Raw genomic sequence first — 19,017 nt, 5'->3', positions numbered from 1 at the left:
AGACCAAATATTTTACTGCCTTGCTCTGGTACCAGCTGCGGAAAGGCCAAGCCCCACAGCTGGTCTCCTATCAAGCAGGGAGTGGCCCCAGGCACAGCGGCCGTATCAGCACGCACCTGAACACCACGGGCAAATACAGTGTCCTGCAGCTGGAGGAAGTGGAGCTCTCTGACAGTGCCTTGTACCTCTGTGCTCTGCAAGACACCCTGCTGCAGGGAGCTTCCTCGGCTGTGCAACAAGCCAGGGCAGGGAGGGGATGTGTCAGGGCAAGGCTGAGCTTGGGGAAGGGACCCTGATCTCACCCTGATGCTCACCTGAAGTTTCATCCCCATGTGTGTACACTGCTCTGATGGTTTTGGGCACATTCATTTTAGCATTTCCCTTGGGGAAGTGTCTCAGAATACTTTGACTCATTTCTACATTGTGCAGTGTCTGAGAAAAGAAAAATACCCGCTGTGCTTGCCTGGGACCTTGTCCTGCCACACTCCAGCCCTGCTGCTTCTGGCCCCACATGTCCCCAGCAGAGGCCAGGGCTGGTTGTGTGTTCCTGCCTTGTGTGCTCTTGGAGCAGCCCCGTTTGCATGGAGCCACGGGAAGCACGGATTTGTCTATGGCTCCACCGTGCTGAGCAGGGCCCTGGCTCTGTCCGTGTGTGTCCCTCAGCGGGAGGGAATTTGCTGCCTCTGCCAGGGACAGCGAGCACTGCTCTGGCCCTGAACAGCAGAGAGCAGCAGCTTCCCAGGCTCACAAACAGCCTGAGTGCAGCCGAGTGGGGCCGGCAGCTGCCCGCTGCAGGTGGGTGCGGGCTGGATCTGCTTCCCAAGCGGTGTCGCTGCTGTGTGCGATGGGACACAGCTGTCTCTTGTGCCTGGCCGTGCCCAAGGTCCTTGTGTCGCTGATTGTGCTGGTGCCGAGAGAGGCGGGGGCTGAGGGCGGCCGGGGCGGAGCTGGCGGCGTTGCAGAGGAGGCGGCACGGGCGCAGCAGAGCCGGGGCTGAGGGGCGCAGCGAGGCTCGGCCGGCGGAGCGGCGGCATGCGGCGCTGTCGGGGCGCGGGGCTGGCGGCGCTGGCCGTGCTGCTGCTCGGTGCGTGGCGGTGCCGAAGGTGGGCCGCGGTCTGGGGATGGGGTGATCCCGCAGGTCCTCGCAGGCTGCCGTCCTATCTGGCTTTTTCACAGACCACTTCCCCAGAGTTGTTCTCCCGTTCATCTTTGCCTCTTCTCCATCCTAAACCTGTATTCTATGCTAAAACCTGTACAAGCATTCCTTCTTTATAACTCATGAAGTCAGTCCTTAGGCCTTGTTACTTTTCTTCTTGACTTTTTGTGCTTTCTCTCACATCCTCCCGTTCTCCAGTGACTCTCCTAATCGTTCTATGATTCACGCATTCATTACTTCACAGAAGATTCCTGGACACTTCCATTACTGCATACCTTGATATCCTCTGGGAAGTGTTTTCCTCCTCATCTCTCTGTGTTCCTGACTGGTTCTGCGGGCTTTGCTCTGAGGATTGTCTGGCAGAGCTGGGTAGAAAGTAGGAGTTGATTTTTCTTCCTTTTCTCTCCCTGGCAGTGGCTGCGGTCAGAGCCCAGATACAGCAAGAGCCATTCCTGGAGATTGTCGAGGGCAGCAGCATCACCATCAAGTGCTCACACCCCAATATCCGGACAGGCGATTTCATCCACTTCTACCGTCAGCTGCCAGGCCAAAGGCCTGAACTCGTGGCGGTCACTGCTAAAGCACCCAAGGAGGTGCGAGCCCCTGAAGGGCGCCTGTCGGTGTCGGCAGACCGGCGTTCGAGTGCGCTGTGGCTCGGTCGGCCCCGGCGCGGGGACGCGGCCGTGTATTACTGCGCGCTGGGGGCCACGGGCAGAGGAGCCGGGGCTGCGGCCGGGCACGAACCGCCGCGGGCGGGGCCGGCCGGGGCCAGCAGGGGGCGCTGCCGCTCCGCCCGCCGGGGCCGCCTCGCCCCGCTCGGCCCGGGATCCCGGGGCGCTGCCGCCACCGGCACCGGCACCGCCACCGACACCTGCACTGACACCAGCACCGGCACCGAGTCACCGACCAGCTTGGAGTCACCGACCTCCCTCAGCCCCTCTTCTCAGCACTGGTTTCATGAGCCCCAGCTGCCTGATCTCCCTAGCACGAATCCCATCCAATCCCAAAGACTTGTGAGCATCTACATCCCTTAGCAAATCTTTAAGTTCCTCCGTCTGGATAACAGGAGTTCCGTGCTGCTTACCTTCCCTGTCTCCTAGATCAGGAGCCCAGTTGTCCTGATGATCATCAATCCCACTCCTGAAGACTGAGGCAAAGAAGGTGTTAAGCACCTCAGCCGTACCCTCCTCTTAGGTGAAAAGGTGTCCAGTGAAGAACGGTGATTGTCCTCGGTCCTCGTTAATGTATTTGTAAAAACACTCTTTATTACCCCTTACAGAATTGGCCAGATCAAGTTCGAACTGAGCTTGGTCCTCTCTACTTTTCTTTCTGCATGACCTAATGACATCCTCCAACTCTTCCTGAGCTGCCTGCCCTTTTTCCGATATTGAGACACCCTCTTTTTATTCCCTGAGTTCCTGGGAATGCTCCCTTCTCAACCAGGCAGGTCTTCTCCTCCACCTCCTCATCTTTTGGCACGTAGGGCCAGGCTGCTCCTGTGCATTCAAGATTGCTTTCATTAAGTATATCCAGTCTTCCGGAGCCCCTTTCTTTTAAGGGGCTGCTTCCCAAGGGACGGTCCAAATCAGTTTCCTGAACAGGCCAAAGTCCACAGTACAGGTTTTGTTGATTTCCCTTCCTCTAAATACTATTGAAAACCGTAACATTTCATAGTTGCTGTGCCCAAAATGGCCCCAGCCACCACATCTCCCACCAGCACTCCTCTGGTTGTAAACAGCAGGTCTTCTGGGGCCCCACCCTTGGTAGGCTCCCTTTTACTTCGACAGCTTGGAGAGCATCTGCAGGGGGGGAATGATTGCAGAGAGACCAGGCCTGAATGCAGCAGAGAGATTTAATGAGTCACAAAGACAGAGAGAAACTGACTGCAAGTGCACAACAGCACTGCTGCCAGCCCGGGCCCATCTGACCGTCCGTCCTCCTTGGCAGTGGAGAGGTGTAAGAGGCTGTCTGAAGCCCCCACATTTGCCTACTGATTGCCACGAGGAGAAACCCCTTCCCCCCACTACAGTTCCGGCTTGGAGGGAGCAGCAGTGCAGGTGCAACTGCTGTACCTTAGGTTAGCTGTTCTGAACTAGGCCTTGGCAAGGAGTTGGCAAGGACCTGGCATGGAGCCAGCAAGGAACGGCCTATTGCATATTCACCCACTCTCCACCTTTTAAGCTGAATGAACTTTTGGGGTGACTCTAGTGGTCTCTCACTGAAGACCCCTCATCTGCCTCGTTACCACTGTGACTGACGGACGGAGATCGAAAACCCTCCTCCTAAGGACTGAGACTGAGACCCCTACCACAGGGAGTGGGGAAGCCACTAATGACATGACCTGTTCTTCTTCAGTGATTCCAATGGACTTATTCTTCATTGTGTTCGTCCTGCCTTGGTGCTTTCAGTGGACTCACCTGTTCCCCCGCAGCAATCACAATAGACTCTCATTGTCCTGCATGTTCCCCCCTTTTCCCTCTGTGGACTATAACTGGACACCTGAGTTGACCAGAACTTCGAAGACTCCCCCGACACGACAGACGGATCCTCATCTTCCAGACCACTGAGGATCTCGCCTGTGTTGGTAGCTATTCCAATCCCCCTGCTCTCTCTCTCTCTATCCTTTTATTTCCTTTCTCTTCCCCCACTATCGCATTTTCTGTTTTGGCCCCTAATAAAGGATTTGTTGGGATTAACTGACAGTCCCATGCTGTTTGCCTTTTTGCACTTTTGGGATTGGTGAAAAGAATCATCATGACACCCCACAACAAGTAAATTGTGACAAGAGGTTCCCACACGCTGCCTGTCTACCTGCCCCAGACAGGGAGACCACACTGACGGTCCCCACCAGGCTGCACTTGGTGACACCTTACTGCCAAGGGGAGACAAAGCAAACAAAGAAAAGGGGAAGGCAAAGCCTTTCAGCTCTCCTGGGACCAACACTGAAAAATGTCCATCCTTGGCCCAGCACCATGTTCTGATTAAAACCTGAGCCGTCACCACGGGGCTTTCCCAACAACTTCTTCAGGGGAGGGACCTTCTGCCATTGTAGCACCTGGAAATGCCAGAGGGGTCAAAGCCCCCGGAGCTGATGGGCACTCGATCACAGCTGAGGATGCTGCCAACAGCAGCTGAGGTGGAGGATCCCACCACGGTGTTCTGTGGGAAGGAGCTGAGGATGGGGCCAGGCAGGGTCACCACCACAGGGGAGGGCTCAATGACGACGATGGAGTCCTGGCACTGCCTGACACAGGGCTCATGGCAGCTCTTGGCCAGCGGGGTGGGGCCACAGGGCCGGCATGGCCAGCACAGGGTGTAGCAGGACATGTCTCAAAGTCAAAAGTGCACCTGGGAGAGGGAGCAGACAAGAAACAGAGCACAAGGGTGAATGGGAGCAACCAAGGCCACTCCTGAGTTGGGAGCTGGAGCCTTGGCAAGGAGCTTTTTTCTTTGTCCTGCAAATAGCAGCCTAGCCCAGGGAGTCTCTCTCCTAATTTCTCAAGGAAGAGCAGCCACATTTCAGCTTTTCTCAATTACACAATGTCCCCCAAATATCTTTGCCATGAGAGTGGACTGAGCACAGAAGAAAACAACCTCCGCTGAGATATTTGTCTACTGGATCATTTTGTAAGAGAAAGAGAAAGGACTTGAGATTCACCTGGTTTCCAAACTCAGAAGGATCCCGGGTGCAGGTAGCAATGATGTAGCAGCGTGCAGGAGATTTGTCCAGGGAAGAGGCATTGAAATGGAGTCCCTGCTTCCTGAGCCCTCCTTTTCCAGCTGCTCTAAACAATCACGTTCTGCTACTGCCAGTTGCCAGCCCCAACAAGGATGGGTTCACCCAAGTTTCAATTTTTAGCTTAATTCTGTTTGAAATGTTGGGAGTGCCTCAGCAAGGCTTGGAGTGCTCAGACACATACAGACATACGGACACACAGACAGATGGATACATGGACAAGTCTCTCCTATCCAGGGCATAGCTGCTCTTCCCTGTGCTGCATCAGTTTGGTTTCGTGGACACGGGGAAGGGCTGAAGCTTTATGCCCAGCTCCTGTATCCATGTGAGTGGATTTCTTTCCAGTGCCCTGAAGGACAATTCGGGAGTGCCCAACAGGACAGCAAAGGGGAGATGTGAGTGAACAGATGATGGGAGCGAAGGAAACCCAGGGCCTGTCAATCCTCAGCTCCATGATACCAGCCCGATCCACTGACCCCCACCCTGACTCCGCTGCTTCGGACGTGCAGAGACCCGAGCGCCGCCCCACTCCCAGCGCGCTCGCCTCCCCTCCGTTCCCGGCCAGGAGTCGGCGAGAGCCCGAGCAGCGCCGGCGCAGGGCTGTGGCCCGGGGCGGAGCTGGCAGCGTTGCAGAGGAGGCGGCACGGGCGCAGCAGAGCCGGGGCTGAGGGGCACAGCGAGGCTCGGCCGGCGGAGCGGCGGCATGCGGCGGTGTCGGGGCGCGGGGCTGGCGGCGCTGCCCGTGCTGCTGCTCGGTGCGCGGGGGTGCCGAAGAGGGGCCGGGTCTTAGACTGGCCTGATCCCGCACGTTTTCCAAGGCTGCTGTCCTGCTTGGCTTCTTCGCAGACCTCTGCCCGAGAGCTGTTCTCCCGTTCATCCCTCCCTATGCTCCATCCCATAGTCTCTCAGAAATCTCCTGATTCTTTTCTTTATTCAACCCTGCTCAAGCATTCCATTCCTCTCCTTCTTTATTACTTACAAAGTCAGTCCTTAGCCCTTTTAATTTTTCTTCTCTTCTTTTTCTGCTGTCTCCCACATCCTCCCGCACTCCAGCCCCTGCACCCTTCTTCCTGTCACTCATGCATTCATTTCTCCACAAACCATTCATGGACACTTCCATTCCTGCTTATCGTGATATCCCCTCGCTGCTGTATTTCTATTCATCTCTCTACGTTCCTGACTGTTTCTGCGGGCTTTGTTCAATGAAGTAGGGCAATGCAGGATTTCAGACTTGTCCTTTTTCTGTTCCCGGCAGTGGCTTCAGGCAGAGCCCAGGTACAGCAGGAGCCGCTGCTGGAGACCACCGAGGGCACCGGCATCAACATCAGCTGCTCACATCCCAAAAAAGAGAGCGGCGATTACATCCATTTCTACCGTCAGCTCCCGGGCCGAGCACCCGAATTCCTCGGCCTCGCTATTAGAGGCTCCAAGGAGGTGGCGGCTGTTGCAGGAGAGCTGTCGGTGTCGGAGGACGGGCGTTCGAGTGCGCTGTGGCTCGGGCGGCCCCGGCGCGGGGACGCGGCCGTGTATTACTGCGCGCTGGGGGCCACGGGCAGAGGAGCCGGGGCTGCGGCCGGGCACGAACCGCCGCGGGCGGGGCCGGCCGGGGCCAGCAGGGGCCGCTCCGCTCCCGGCTGACGCCGCTCGGCGGGACAGGGACCGAGCCCCGCGTGGCACCCGCGGGACCCCGGCCGGGAGCCAGCACGGGCCCAGCACACGGCCTGGCCTCCTGCGAGAAACCCCTCCGAGCACAGGGATGCTGCCCTGCAACGCGCACAAAACAATTCTGCTGGAGGGGAACATTTCAGCAGCGATCAAGGCAATCCGGGATGGTATTCCTAAGTCTATTGGCAGCCAAAGAAAGCCTCAGGACATGTTGGCTCCTTGCTCGATGAGGAAGGGGACCTGCTGACAAATGACAGGGAAAAGGCTGACACACCCAGCGCCTATTTTCCCTCACTTTAACTGCTGTCGCTTCTCCTCAGTTCCATCACATCCCTGTGCCTCCCTGAGGCCTTTCTGGGAATAAAGCAGTTCCCGGAGTAGAAGAAATAATTAAAGAACTCCTATTGCACATCCACGAGTTCACGATAGCACAAACACATTCTGGAGCTTGCACAGACCCAAAGAATAACTCATAGCTCTGTGTGTATGAAGAGCTGTGTGCACACACATTTCCAAAGGAGACACAGGCACAGACACTTCTCCTTCTGACATGTCCCCACAGATGTGCAAACACACACATTCCCTCCTTCTCCTGCTCCTGCAGCTGAGTCTTTGCACTCACATCTATGTGAACATTGCCATCCAGAGATGTGCACACATAAAGCACACCCCAACAGGGATCTGTGCCCACACACTTACATATACACCCTCCCTTCTTCCCTCCTCAGCTCACCCTGATGGTCACCGGTTTTTGCCTTCCCGTGTGTCAGCATTGGGCTGCTGGTTCCCACCCTGCCCTGTTAAAACTGCCTTCGGGAAAGTATTCGTGCCTCGCTGGACATCTTACCCTCTGTTCAGCCTGTCAGTACACGAACTGTGTCATGGGCTTGCCTGACTCCTTGTCCTTCCCCACAGGGCTCCCGCCCTGCTGCAGTTGTTCCCTGGTTTCCTCAGCAGCGTCCACGGCTCATTGTGTCCTTGCCTGTGTTCCTGGTTTGTGTGCACTTGTGTTCAGGCAGGGTCCCCAGGAATCCATGAGGGAGCACAGATTCGTGCATGAATGCACCCCGATGTGCAGGAACCTCTGTGTGTGGGAGTGTGTGTGTGAGTGTGTGTGAGTGTGTGTGTGTATGTGTGAGTGTGTCCTGCTGTGTTACTCGACAAGTGAAATGCGTTGATCGCACAGGAGAGGCTCTGCACTGCTCTGCCCTGAGCATCACAGAGCAGCGTTTTCCCGGCGTCACAAGGAGCCCGGGTGCAGATGAACAACGATGTAGCAGCGTGCAGGAGACTTGTCCAGGGAAGAGGCCCTGAAATGCACATCCTGCTTTTTGTGCCCTCCTTTTCCAGCTGTTCGAAACACAGACAAACAGACACACAGACACACTGACAGGTCTCTCCTATCCAGGGCATAGCTGCTCTTCCCTGTGCTGCATCAGTTTGGTTTCATGGACACGGGGAAGGGCTGAAGCTTTATGCCCAGCTCCTGTATCCATGTGAGTGGATTTCTTTCCAGTGCCTTGAAGGACAATTCGGGAGTGCCCAACAGGACAGCAAAGGGGAGATGTGAGTGAACAGATGATGGGAGCGAAGGAAACCCAGGGCCTGTCAATCCTCAGTTCCATGATACCAGCCCGATCCACTGACCGCCCCCCCCGACTCCGCTGCTTCGGACGTGCAGAGACCCGAGCGCCGCCCCACTCCCAGCGCGCTCGCCTCCCCTCCGTTCCCGGCCAGGAGTCGGCGAGAGCCCGAGCAGCGCCGGCGCAGGGCTGTGCCCCGGGGCAGAGCTGGCGGCGTTGCAGAGGAGGCGGCACGGGCGCAGCAGAGCCGGGGCTGAGGGGCACAGCGAGGCTCGGCCGGCGGAGCGGCGGCATGCGGCGGTGTCGGGGCGCGGGGCTGGCGGCGCTGGCCGCGGTGCTGCTCGGTGCGTTGCGTTGGCGGCCGGGGGCGTCTGGGTCGGGGGCTACGTGAGACCGCCTAGCCCAAGATTCATCTCTTATCCTCCTGCTCCTTTTCGGTTCTTATTTACCCTCTGTTCCCTCCTTTGCCGTCATAGTTTCTTCCCTCCGTGAATTTATTGCTTCCCAGTTTGCCTTTTTTACTTCATGTCTGTATCCCTCTCTCCCTCCCAGCTGGCGTATTTTTGTAATTTCGTTCTGATTTTTCCTCAAAACATCCGTCATAGATTCTTGTCCTCAGACAAACACTCTCAGTGAAATTAGCTCTTCATACATTATTACCAGAACATATCCCAGTTTGCTCTGATCCGTCGCCCTCTCCCATCTCCCCCTGCGTGGCATTTTCTGTAAAAGAAAACTGATTCTTCTTTTCCCCGTGACAGGGGCTGTGGCCAGAGCCCAGGTACAGCCGGAGGCGTCACTGGAGACCACCGAGTGCATCGGCATCAACATCACCTGCTCACATCCAAAAATCCAGGCCAGCGACTGGATCCAGTGGTATCGTCTACTCCCTGGCCAAGGACCTGAACTCCTCGCACTCACTATGAAAGAGTCCAAAGAGCTGCCGGACAGTTCGGGCCAGCTGCGGGTGTCGGCAGACCGGCGCTGGAGCGCGCTGTGGCTCGGGCGGCCCCGGCGCGGGGACGCGGCCGTGTATTACTGCGCGCTGGGGGCCACGGGCAGAGGAGCCGGGGCTGCGGCCGGGCACGAACCGCCGCGGGCGGGGCCGGCCGGGGCCAGCAGGGGGCGCTGCCGCTCGGCCCGCCGGGCCCCGCTTTGCCCCGCAGCTCCTTCCTCTGCCCCGAGCCCGCACGCACCGACCCCGCACAGCCCCGCACGGCCCCGCACACGCCTCACAACCCGCCTGCAGCCTGCGCTCGCACACTCGCCACACACAGCCCGGCCTCCCCTCGCTCCCGAGCCCGCCGCCGCCTCACACCAAACTGCTGCCGCCTGCGCCTCTGCCAGCGCCTCTCGCCCTCCGGCCACGCCTGCTGCTGCTCTCAGCCTGCTTTGCAAAGCAAAGACATGCTCCTGGAGCTGCTCCAGCTCACCTGGGCTAGGAACTGACCAAGCAGCAGCACTGAGAGGCACACAGGAGCTGGGTCATGGACTGCTGTCATCTCACCAGGTCATGACGTGATCGGTGTTTGCAGTGAGCCTTTCTGAGGTGACAAAGGAATCTCCATCTCTGTCGCTGCAGAAATGTCTCTGTTCCATACTGCCAGGTGGATAAGAAGCAGCATTCTCACCTGCATGTGTAAATCAGGTGTGCTTTCAATCCCACCTGAGCCTGGAATTCACTTCTCTACAGGTTTCATTCCCATCCTCACTCTTCCCCAAACACTCATGGATGAGCATTCAGCACCTTCCTGAAACAGTAGAACATCCGGGAAGGAAAACAATAAATCCGTAGGAGTAGAGGAGCATTTCAAATCATCGAAGTGCTCGTTTGCACCCCCCACCCCCTTAAACTAATTGGTCCATTCCCTTCACGTTAGGAACCTGTCAAGCATCCAGAAGTACAAATGCCAGGATCTAGCAATGCTGCAAGTGTTAGAGGGAGACACTTGAAAGACTGAGCTCCACATGAGGTTTCTCTCCAGACACTTCTTCGAGACACCCCATTTCCTTTGGGGACAGGAGTCTTTCAGCATCTTCAGGAGCTCCTTGCGCTGACCACGTTCAGCAGAGGCCACAGTCAGGGGGCATGGGAAAGGTGAGAGTGTCTGGTTCTCTAAGGCTCACATCACGTCCATTTTCCTTTCCAAGGGAAGAACAAGGAACAGGGAAAGTGAGGACAAAGCACACAATGACACCCATCTGGCAGTAGGTGATAAAGGAGAGAAGGAGGGAGCTCAGAGCTCTCCAGCTTCTAATTGATGGGCCATTAGGAAACTGCTGTGAAGTGGCTCAGGCTGAGCCTTGCCAGTGGCAAGAAGGGACAAGAGGAACAGGAGGATAAAGGAGGTATGAGGAGGTCTTATGGGATTAGGGAGCACAAACCAGGGAATGCTTGTGAATCTGTGCAGTCTCCAGCCTCGGAGATGTCCAAAAGTCGTCACGATTTGGGGATTAGCAGTGCCCTGACAGAGCTGAGGACACCTCGGGAATGTGAGAAACCTCAGTGTGGAAGAAGCCCCCGAGCTCCCAAGTGGCCAGGCCTGGCTGTGCAGCAGAGCTGGCCATTGCAGCTGCGGAGGTGAGGACTCCACTGCGAGCTGAGCGGGAACAGCCCCTTGCCATGAGCGAGGCCCCAGAGGCACGGAATGCTCACAGGGCCAATGGCTGAGGGAGCCTCGGGAGGTGCTGCTGGAGGAGCGAGAAACGCACAAGGAGCATCTCAGGCACTGCAAGGACAGCTCATTGCTCTGCCTGCTCCCGCCGCTGCTTCCTTTGCTCCCGCCGAGAGTCGCTCCCGGCAGCTCTGTTCTCTCGGGGCTGCCACGTGGCTTTCGGACTCTCCCGCACTCAGCAAACACGCAGCTTGCTCTCGGCATGCACCTCGCATATCTCATCCTCACCGTCTTCCTGGCCCAGCTCCTGGGTAAGTCCTGCCTTTTCTCCAAGGCTCTCCTCTTCTTCTTCTTCTCTCTTCCCACAGGAAACCCTCAACACGCTAAGCAAGACCTTATAGGGAAATACCAGGGAATAGATGGAAATGGATGAGAAAAATCCGTTCCTCTTTGTGGTTTTCTAAGTATTTGCTCAAGAAGCTTTTCGGTTTGTAAAGGAAAAGGGAAGGAAGAGAAACCTCCAACCCCTTCTCTGTCTTTTCTCTCGCCATCAATGCATCTGCATCTGCCTCTCTCTTCTGATCCAAGTGCTGGCACCTCAGGAGATCTCAGCTTCTCTACAGTCCCACATTCTTCCCATTGAAATGTACATTCCAGGATCCCGTTAAACCTGCCACGGCTATCTCAAAGTTCTCAGGTCACTGACATTATCAGGGTGTCTCCTTTTGCTTCCAGGCTGACCCAGCTCTGCCACTGCTTCCAGTGTTCTCTGGGCTGTCAGCACATCCAGGGCTCCCTCTTTCCACTCGCAGCGTTGTGTGTACTCAGGGATCGAGGAGCCTTCAGAGGTGACAGGGATGGGGAAGCAGGATGAACCTTTCTGCTGTACCTCGGTGGGCGCCTAAGGCAGCTGGAGGGGAGCTGTTTCCAGCACACAAAGCTCTGGCATTATGGGCTCTTCATGGGTCTTCTCAGAAGTAGGAGAGGAGCACAGCCACAGCCCAGCTCTCATTTGGGTGATGCAGAGCAAACACCTCTAAATTCATGCCCAAAATCTCTCAATTCGGCTACAAGGCAGGGAGCTTTCTTCACAAAGGTTTTCCATGCACTTCGATTTGCTTACCATAGTCCTTGCCTGTGGAGCTGCTCACCATCACTTTCTTCCAGGCACCACGGGGCAGGACACGGTCACCCAGGAAGATGGAGCAGTCACTGTGAAGCAGGGACAGCCCTTCCACACCACCTGCAAATACCAGAGCAGTAATTTTAATGGCTTACTCTGGTACCAGCTGCGGAAAGGCCAAGCCCCACAGCTGGTCTCCTATCAAGCAGGGAGTGGCCCCAGGCACAGCGGCCGTATCAGCACGCACCTGAACACCACGGGCAAATACAGTGTCCTGCAGCTGGAGGAAGTGGAGCTCTCTGACAGTGCCTTGTACCTCTGTGCTCTGCAAGACACCCTGCTGCAGGGAGCTTCCTCGGCTGTGCAACAAGCCAGGGCAGGGAGGAGATGTGTCAGGGCAAGGCTGAGCTTGGGGAAGGGACCCTGATCTCACCCTGATGCTCACCTGAAGTTCCATCCCCATGTGTGTACACTGCTCTGATGGTTTTGGACTGCGTTCATTTGAGCATTTCCCTTGGAGAAGTGTCTCAGAATACTTTGACTCATTTCTGCATTGTGCAGTGTCTGAGAAAAGAAAAATACCCCCTGTGCTTGCCTGGGACCTTGTCCTGCCACACTCCAGCCCTGCTGCTTTTGGCCCCACATGTCCTCAGCAGAGGCCAGGGCTGGTTGTGTGTTCCTGCCTTGTGTGCTCTTGGAGCAGCCCCGTTTGCATGGAGCCACGGGAAGCACGGATTTGTCTATGGCTCCACCGTGCTGAGCAGGGCCCTGGCTCTGTCCGTGTGTGTCCCTCAGCGGGAGGGAATTTGCTGCCTCTGCCAGGGACAGCGAGCACTGCTCTGGCCCTGAACAGCAGAGAGCAGCAGCTTCCCAGGCTCACAAACAGCCTGAGTGCAGCCGAGTGGGGCCGGCAGCTGCCCGCTGCAGGTGGGTGCGGGCTGGATCTGCTTCCCAAGCGGTGTCGCTGCTGTGTGCGATGGGACACAGCTGTCTCTTGTGCCTGGCCGTGCCCAAGGTCCTTGTGTCGCTGATTGTGCTGGTGCCGAGAGAGGCGGGGGCTGAGGGCGGCCGGGGCGGAGCTGGCGGCGTTGCAGAGGAGGCGGCACGGGCGCAGCAGAGCCGGGGCTGAGGGGCACAGCGAGGCTCGGCCGGCGGAGCGGCGGCATGCGGCGGTGTCGGGGCGCGGGGCTGGCGGCGCTGGCCGTGCTGCTGCTCGGTGAGCGGGGTTTGACACCAAGCGGGCCGGCGAACGGGTTGGAGTATTCCCCAGGGAGAATGGCACGGATTTTTCCCTCTCCTCCCCAACTCCTTCTCTTCCCGCCTCTCTGCCATCTCTTATCCCTGCAAGTCTTCATAATTTTTGTTGGTTAAGCCTGCTTGCATATATGCCTGCTTTTCCATACACCTGTATCTTGCTCTATACATTCAGCATTTATATCTGCCCTGAATACAACATTCTGCTCTTCACTTCTCCATCCATCCGTGTATGTATGGACCTGACTTCTGCCTATTCTCTGCATGCTTGAATTTCGAATTCCTCACATTCCCTTCTAGTCTGCGTCTACCTTGTGGCTAGTGTTCCTGACTCCGTCTGGCAAAGAACCCTCAGAATCACACGGTTTTGACGATGTTTGTTATTTCTTCCTTCTTTCCCAGGAGCGGCTGCGGACACAGACCAAGTGCAGCAGAGGCCGTGGGCAGAGACCATCGAGGGCACCGGCCTGAACATCACTTGTCAGCACCCCAAAATTGCTGCCGACGCTACCCACTGGTATCGTCAATTCCCAGACCAAGCACCCCAGCTGGTAGCAACAGCTATCCGAGGCACAAAACCCGTAATGGAGCCAGAGGGGAGTCTGTCGGTGTCGGCAGATCGGCGTTCGAGTGCGCTGTGGCTCGGGCGGCCCCGGCGCGGGGACGCGGCCGTGTATTACTGCGCGCTGGGGGCCACGGGCAGAGGAGCCGGGGCTGCGGCCGGGCACGAACCGCCGCGGGCGGGGCCGGCCGGGGCCAGCAGGGGGCGCTGCCGCTCGGCCCGCCGGGCCCCGCTTTGCCCCGCAGCTCCTTCCTCTGCCCCGAGCCCGCACGCACCGACCCCGCACAGCCCCGCACGGCCCCGCACACGCCTCACAACCCGCCTGCAGCCTGCGCTCGCACACTCGCCACACACAGCCCGGCCTCCCCTCGCTCCCGAGCCCGCCGCCGCCTCACACCAAACTGCTGCCGCCTGCGCCTCTGCCAGCGCCTCTCGCCCTCCGGCCACGCTTACTGCTGCTCTCAGCCTGCTTTGCAAAGCAAAGACATGCTCCTGGAGAGCACCTGGCCTGGGAACTGAGCAAGCAGCTGCACCCACAGGCGCACAGGGGCTAATTCATGGAGTGCTGTCACCTCAGTAGGTCATGGCATGAGAGGCGTTTGCAGTGAGGCTTTCTGAGGTGACAAAGGAATCTCCATCTCTGTCGCTGCAGAAATGTCTCTGTTCCATACTGCCAGGTGAATAAGAAACAGCAATCTCACCTGGATGTGCAAATCGGGTGTGCTTTCAATCCCACCTGAGCCTGGAATTCACTTCTCTAGTTTTGGTTCTCATCCTCACTTTTCCCCAAACACTCATGGATGTGCATTCAGCACCTTCCTGAAACAGTAGAACATCCTTTAGGGAAAATAATACATCGGTTGGAGTAGACGAGTATTTTCAATGAACTGAGGGCTCTCTCACACTCACTTTTCCCCTGAATATGATTGGTCCCTTTCCCTTTACGTTGGTGACAGCTCAACTATCCAGAAAAACAAATGCCCGGATCTAGCAATGCTGCAAGTGTTAGAGGGAGACACTTGAAAGACTCAGCTCCACATGAGGTTTCTCTCCAGACACTTGTTCGAGAGACCCCATTTCCTTTGGGGACAGGAGCCTTTCAGCATCTTCAGGAAATCCTTGGGCTGAGCAAGTTCAGCCGAGGCCACAGTCAGGGGGGCATGGGAAAGGTGAGAGTGTCTGGTTCTCTAAGGCTCACATCACGTCCATTTTCCTTTCCACAGGGAAGAAAAGGGAATGGAGAAAGTGATGAACAAAGCACACCTATGTGGCAGAAGGTGTTCAGGGACGGAGGAGGAAGATCGGAGCTCTCCAGCCTCTAATTGATGGGCCATTAGGGAACAGCGGCTGTGGCTGTCAATTGGCGCAGACTGAGCTTTGTCAGTGACAAAGGGTAAACAGATGATGAGAGAGGACATGGAATCCTCAGGAAAGGAGAGACTGACAGTGATGTGTCTCTGGGATCAGCAAGGATGGCTGCAGGTTTCTCTTTTCAGCACAAATGCTGGGAAGAATCCTCATCTCCCTGTACATGTCTGACCATCTTTTCTCTGCTCTGAAGCCTAAGAAGGCACAACCAACAAAGGAGCCCATAGAATGAAAAGCTTTTACCTTGAAAATGGTGACAACGACAGGAACCAACACTTCCCTAACAACCTCCTTCAAATCCATGGGGAAGTGCAACACTTGCATGAGAATGTTCCTGTTACAACCATTATAATTACCTGCAACATGGCTCACAGCATTCCAGAAAGTTTTTTTTTGTGAAAATCCCAATTAAAGATAAAACCAAAATGACCAGTATGGGATCACTCTGGGGTTGACTGGGAAAAGGGGGTGGGAGTGAGAGACCTGGGAGAGAGGCGTTCATCCCAGGCACGTGAAGAAGGGCTGGGGAGAAGTGACAGAGGCAGAGAAGTCTCCTGTTCCCAGGGGAAATAGTAATGACCGCAGATACCTGAGGACACCTCGGGAAGGTGAGAAACCTCAGTGGGGAAGAAGCCCCCGAGCTCCCAAGTGGCCAGGCCTGGCTGTGCAGCAGAGCTGGCCATTGCAGCTGCGGAGGTGAGGACTCCACTGCGAGCTGAGCGGGAACAGCCCCTTGCCATGAGCGAGGCCCCAGAGGCACGGAATGCTCACAGGGCCAATGGCTGAGGGAGCCTCGGGGGCTGCTGCTGGAGGAGCGAGAAACGCACAAGGAGCATCTCAGGCACTGCAAGGACAGCTCGTTGCTCTGCCTGCTCCCGCCGCTGCTTCCTTTGCTCCCGCCGAGAGTCGCTCTCGGCAGCTCTGTTCTCTCGGGGCTGCCACGTGGCTTTCGGACTCTTCCGCACTCAGCAAACACGCAGCTTGCTCTCGGCATGCACCTCGCATATCTCATCCTCACCGTCTTCCTGGCCCAGCTCCTGGGTAAGTCCTGCCTTTTCTCCAAGGCACCCTTCTTCTTCTTCTTTTTCTTCTTCTTCTTCTTTTTCTTCTTCTTCTTACCCCCAGGAAATCCTCAATAGCCTGTTGTGGTTTGACATGGAAGTGAATTTTTTCCAGGAAGTTGGGTCAAACCAATCAGTGGTCAGGTTTGGATATTGGCACCTGGAGTGACTACTGAAAGTATGGACACGCCTCTGAGAACACAGGGGGTTAAAAGCAAGAACTCCCAGGGGAACTGTCTCTTTGGGTTCCGGTCCTCAGAGAGTGCAGGCTCTCCCCCTGCCCAGCCTTAGGCTGGGTGGGGGAGGGGAAGCCACGCGGCCTTGTCCAGGTAGGCCGAGGGGGGCTGAGGGTCTGGAACTGAGCCAGCTCCTGTGGACGGAAGGGTGGAGAGAAGCGGAGATGCCTTTGCCCCCCCCACCAAGAGGGAAAGAGACAGAGAGCCTGGCGGCACCTGGAAATCTGCCGGCAGAGGAGAAGGAGAAGGGGGGGGAATGCCCAGCGTGGGAAGTAGAACACTGGACTGAGATATCAGCCGTCCAGGGAGTCTGAACTTTTAACCCTTTCCAGGAAATGAGGGCTTTTTAAAAGTATTACCCCTCCTTGATTTGTAGTGGAAGAGAGATAGTCCGGGAACTGAGATGTTAGAAGAAGAAATATTTAGGTGGGAAGAGATGATGAAGTAGCTTTGGCTGGACTTTTCTTGTTAGCCATGGACTGAACTAAACTCTCCTGCAATAGAGACTGCATTTTAGGGGGATGCAGTGGTGACTCAAGGAGACCTGTTTCAGCTTCGAGCAGCACAAGAATGGCGAGAAACGAAGAAAGCTGAAGAGGGAATGGTGATACCCTCTGTCTTCGGGAAGAAGATGAGTCCTGTTTTTAGACCCCTCGGCCCCAGGGGAAAATGGGGGGGACTGTAGTCCCAGGATGAGAAACTGAACTGTTATATCTTTGGGTCCGTGGCAAAGCATCCTTAAAGGAGCCCTATGAGCAGTCTGTCCATACACGGTGGTGAGAGCACTGTAACATGGAATAGAGAGTGTCACACTGGCAGATTTTTTCCGGGCGGTTGCCATGTGTGACAGGGAAACACAGGGGGGCAGCTGTGTTTCCTGGGGGTCTGTGGTACAAGAGAGACTTCTCTCTCCCTTGATAGTTTGAGTATAGATTACCTGAAGGGTGGTGATTTGATCAAGAATCCCGGGTGATGTTTCATGGCTGGGTGTTTTTGGAATTAGGAGGAGGAGGGGTGGTTTAAAAGGTCTTCATCCTGGATTTAGTTTATGTGTTTTCTGTATTAGTAGTAGTTTAATAAAGTTTTTTTTCCTTTGTTATTAAGCTTGGGCCTGCTCTGCTCTGTTCCTGATAACATCTCACAGCATTTATTTAGAAAAGGTGCATTTTCATGGGGATACTGGCATTGCGCCAGTGTCCAACCATGACAAGCCTTATCAGGTCCTTGCGGGGAAATATCAGTGGTTAGAGGGGAAAGCCTGAGAAAAATCTGCTCCTCTTTGTGGTTTTGCAAGTGCTTGCTGAAGTAGTTCTTTCATTTGTAAAGGAAAAAGGGAAGAGAGAAATTTTAGACCCCCTCTCTGTCTTTTCTCTCACATTCAGTCCATCTCCCTGTGCAGCTCTCTCCTCTGATCCCTTTGCTGTCAACTCAGGAGATCTCAGCTGTCTCTGCAATCCCACAATCTTCCTATTTTAATGTAAATTCCCAGGTCCTGTCAAACCTGACCCAGGCACCTCTCTGCTTTTTAATTTCATTTTATTAATAGGGCTTCCCATTCTGCTTCCAGGCTGACCTAGCTCTGCCACGGCTTCCAGAGTTCTCTGGGCTGCCAGCACAACCAGGGCTCCCTCTTTCCAAGATCACCATTGTGTGTACTCAGGGATTGATGAACCCTCAGAGGTGACAGGGATTGGTGAAAGGTATGGGGAAGAAGGATGAATCCTTTTGCTGTATCTCGAGGGGTTCCTCAGCCTGCTTGAGCACACAAAATGTAGGCTGTTCCCATGTCTTCTGAGCAGCAGAAGTAGGAGCAGGGGAACAGCCCATGTCTTGTCAGGGTCCTGCTGTGCTGAGAGCTCTGAAATCCTGCCCTCATTCACTCTCACCTGTCCATCTGCACACCTGAAGCCTGCACTGCAGGGCAGAGAGATTTCTCCACCAGGGTTTTGCACCATTCTGTTTTGCCTGCGTGTAGTCCTTGCCTGTGGAGCTGCTGACACTGCCTCTCTTCCAGGCGCCACGGGGCAGGACACGGTCACCCAGGAAGATGGACGAGTCACGGTGAAGCAGGGACAGTCCTTCCACACCACCTGCAAATACCAGACCAAATATTTTACTGCCTTGCTCTGGTACCAGCTGCGGAAAGGCCAAGCCCCACAGCTGGTCTCCTATCAAGCAGGGAGTGGCCCCAGGCACAGCGGCCGTATCAGCACGCACCTGAACACCACGGGCAAATACAGTGTCCTGCAGCTGGAGGAAGTGGAGCTCTCTGACAGTGCCTTGTACCTCTGTGCTCTGCAAGACACCCTGCTGCAGGGAGCTTCCTCGGCTGTGCAACAAGCCAGGGCAGGGAGGGGATGTGTCAGGGCAAGGCTGAGCTTGGGGAAGGGACCCTGATCTCATTCTGATGCTCACCTGAAGTTCCATCCACATGTGTGTACACTAGTCTGATGGTTTTGACCCCATTCATTCTTCCTGTTTCCTTGACAAACTATTTTGGACTATTTTGACTCATTTCTGCATTGTGCAGTGTCTGAGAAAAGAAAAATACCCGCTGTGCTTGCCTGGGACCTTGTCCTGCCACACTCCAGCCCTGCTGCTTTTGGCCCCACATGTCCTCAGCAGAGGCCAGGGCTGGTTGTGTGTTCCTGTCCTGTG

General features: G+C 55.9%; 3 protein-coding genes and 3 gene segments (V, D, J or C); 5 read left to right on the top strand and 1 right to left on the bottom strand.

Annotated features, from left to right (window-relative positions):
- The first annotated feature begins 1,032 nt into the window (after window positions 1-1,032).
- LOC128819569 (basic proline-rich protein-like) lies at window positions 1,033-3,841 on the top strand. Its single transcript, XM_053999828.1, is given in 3 exon segments — window positions 1,033-1,084; window positions 1,571-1,863; window positions 1,865-3,841. Coding segments are annotated over 3 exon segments (654 nt in total). The 3' UTR covers window positions 2,174-3,841.
- Window positions 3,842-4,180: 339 nt separating this feature from the next.
- LOC128819672 (feather beta keratin-like) lies at window positions 4,181-4,483 on the bottom strand. Its single transcript, XM_053999908.1, has one exon. The coding sequence runs from the start codon at window positions 4,481-4,483 to the stop codon at window positions 4,181-4,183; it is 303 nt and encodes a 100-aa protein (XP_053855883.1).
- Window positions 4,484-5,595: 1,112 nt separating this feature from the next.
- Window positions 5,596-6,629, top strand: LOC128819592 (T cell receptor alpha variable 26-2-like). The segment is given in 2 exon segments: window positions 5,596-5,647; window positions 6,148-6,629. Coding segments are annotated over 2 exon segments (435 nt in total).
- Window positions 6,630-8,362: 1,733 nt separating this feature from the next.
- On the top strand, window positions 8,363-9,688 carry LOC128819671 (translation initiation factor IF-2-like). The gene is made up of 3 exons (XM_053999907.1): window positions 8,363-8,484; window positions 8,902-9,525; window positions 9,651-9,688. The coding sequence occupies exons 1-3, from the start codon at window positions 8,433-8,435 to the stop codon at window positions 9,686-9,688; spliced, it is 714 nt and encodes a 237-aa protein (XP_053855882.1). The 5' UTR covers window positions 8,363-8,432.
- A 1,329-nt stretch (window positions 9,689-11,017) lies between these two features.
- On the top strand, window positions 11,018-13,007 carry LOC128819670 (T cell receptor alpha variable 1-2-like). The segment is given in 3 exon segments: window positions 11,018-11,066; window positions 11,923-12,239; window positions 12,894-13,007. Coding segments are annotated over 3 exon segments (480 nt in total).
- Window positions 13,008-16,019: 3,012 nt separating this feature from the next.
- Window positions 16,020-18,756, top strand: LOC128819589 (T cell receptor alpha variable 1-2-like). The segment is given in 2 exon segments: window positions 16,020-16,103; window positions 18,374-18,756. Coding segments are annotated over 2 exon segments (432 nt in total).
- The last annotated feature ends 261 nt before the right edge of the window (window positions 18,757-19,017 follow it).

This window comes from Vidua macroura, chromosome 27 (genome assembly GCF_024509145.1).
Source record: "Vidua macroura isolate BioBank_ID:100142 chromosome 27, ASM2450914v1, whole genome shotgun sequence".
NCBI lineage: Eukaryota > Metazoa > Chordata > Aves > Passeriformes > Viduidae > Vidua > Vidua macroura.
Note: the sequence above shows the minus strand (reverse complement) of the source record. Positions and strands in the feature narration are given on the sequence as shown.

Bases quoted from the DNA above. Each gene is read 5' to 3' on its own strand.
- LOC128819671 (XM_053999907.1), top strand. From the start codon at position 8,433: ATGCGGCGGTGTCGGGGCGCGGGGCTGGCGGCGCTGGCCGCGGTGCTG. The intron at 8,485-8,901 runs GTGCGTTGCGTT...TCCCCGTGACAG, and splicing joins GCTGGCCGCGGTGCTGCTCG to GGGCTGTGGCCAGAGCCCAG. The intron at 9,526-9,650 runs GCCTGCTTTGCA...TCATCTCACCAG, and splicing joins CACGCCTGCTGCTGCTCTCA to GTCATGACGTGATCGGTGTT.
- LOC128819672 (XM_053999908.1), bottom strand. From the start codon at position 4,483: ATGTCCTGCTACACCCTGTGCTGGCCATGCCGGCCCTGTGGCCCCACC.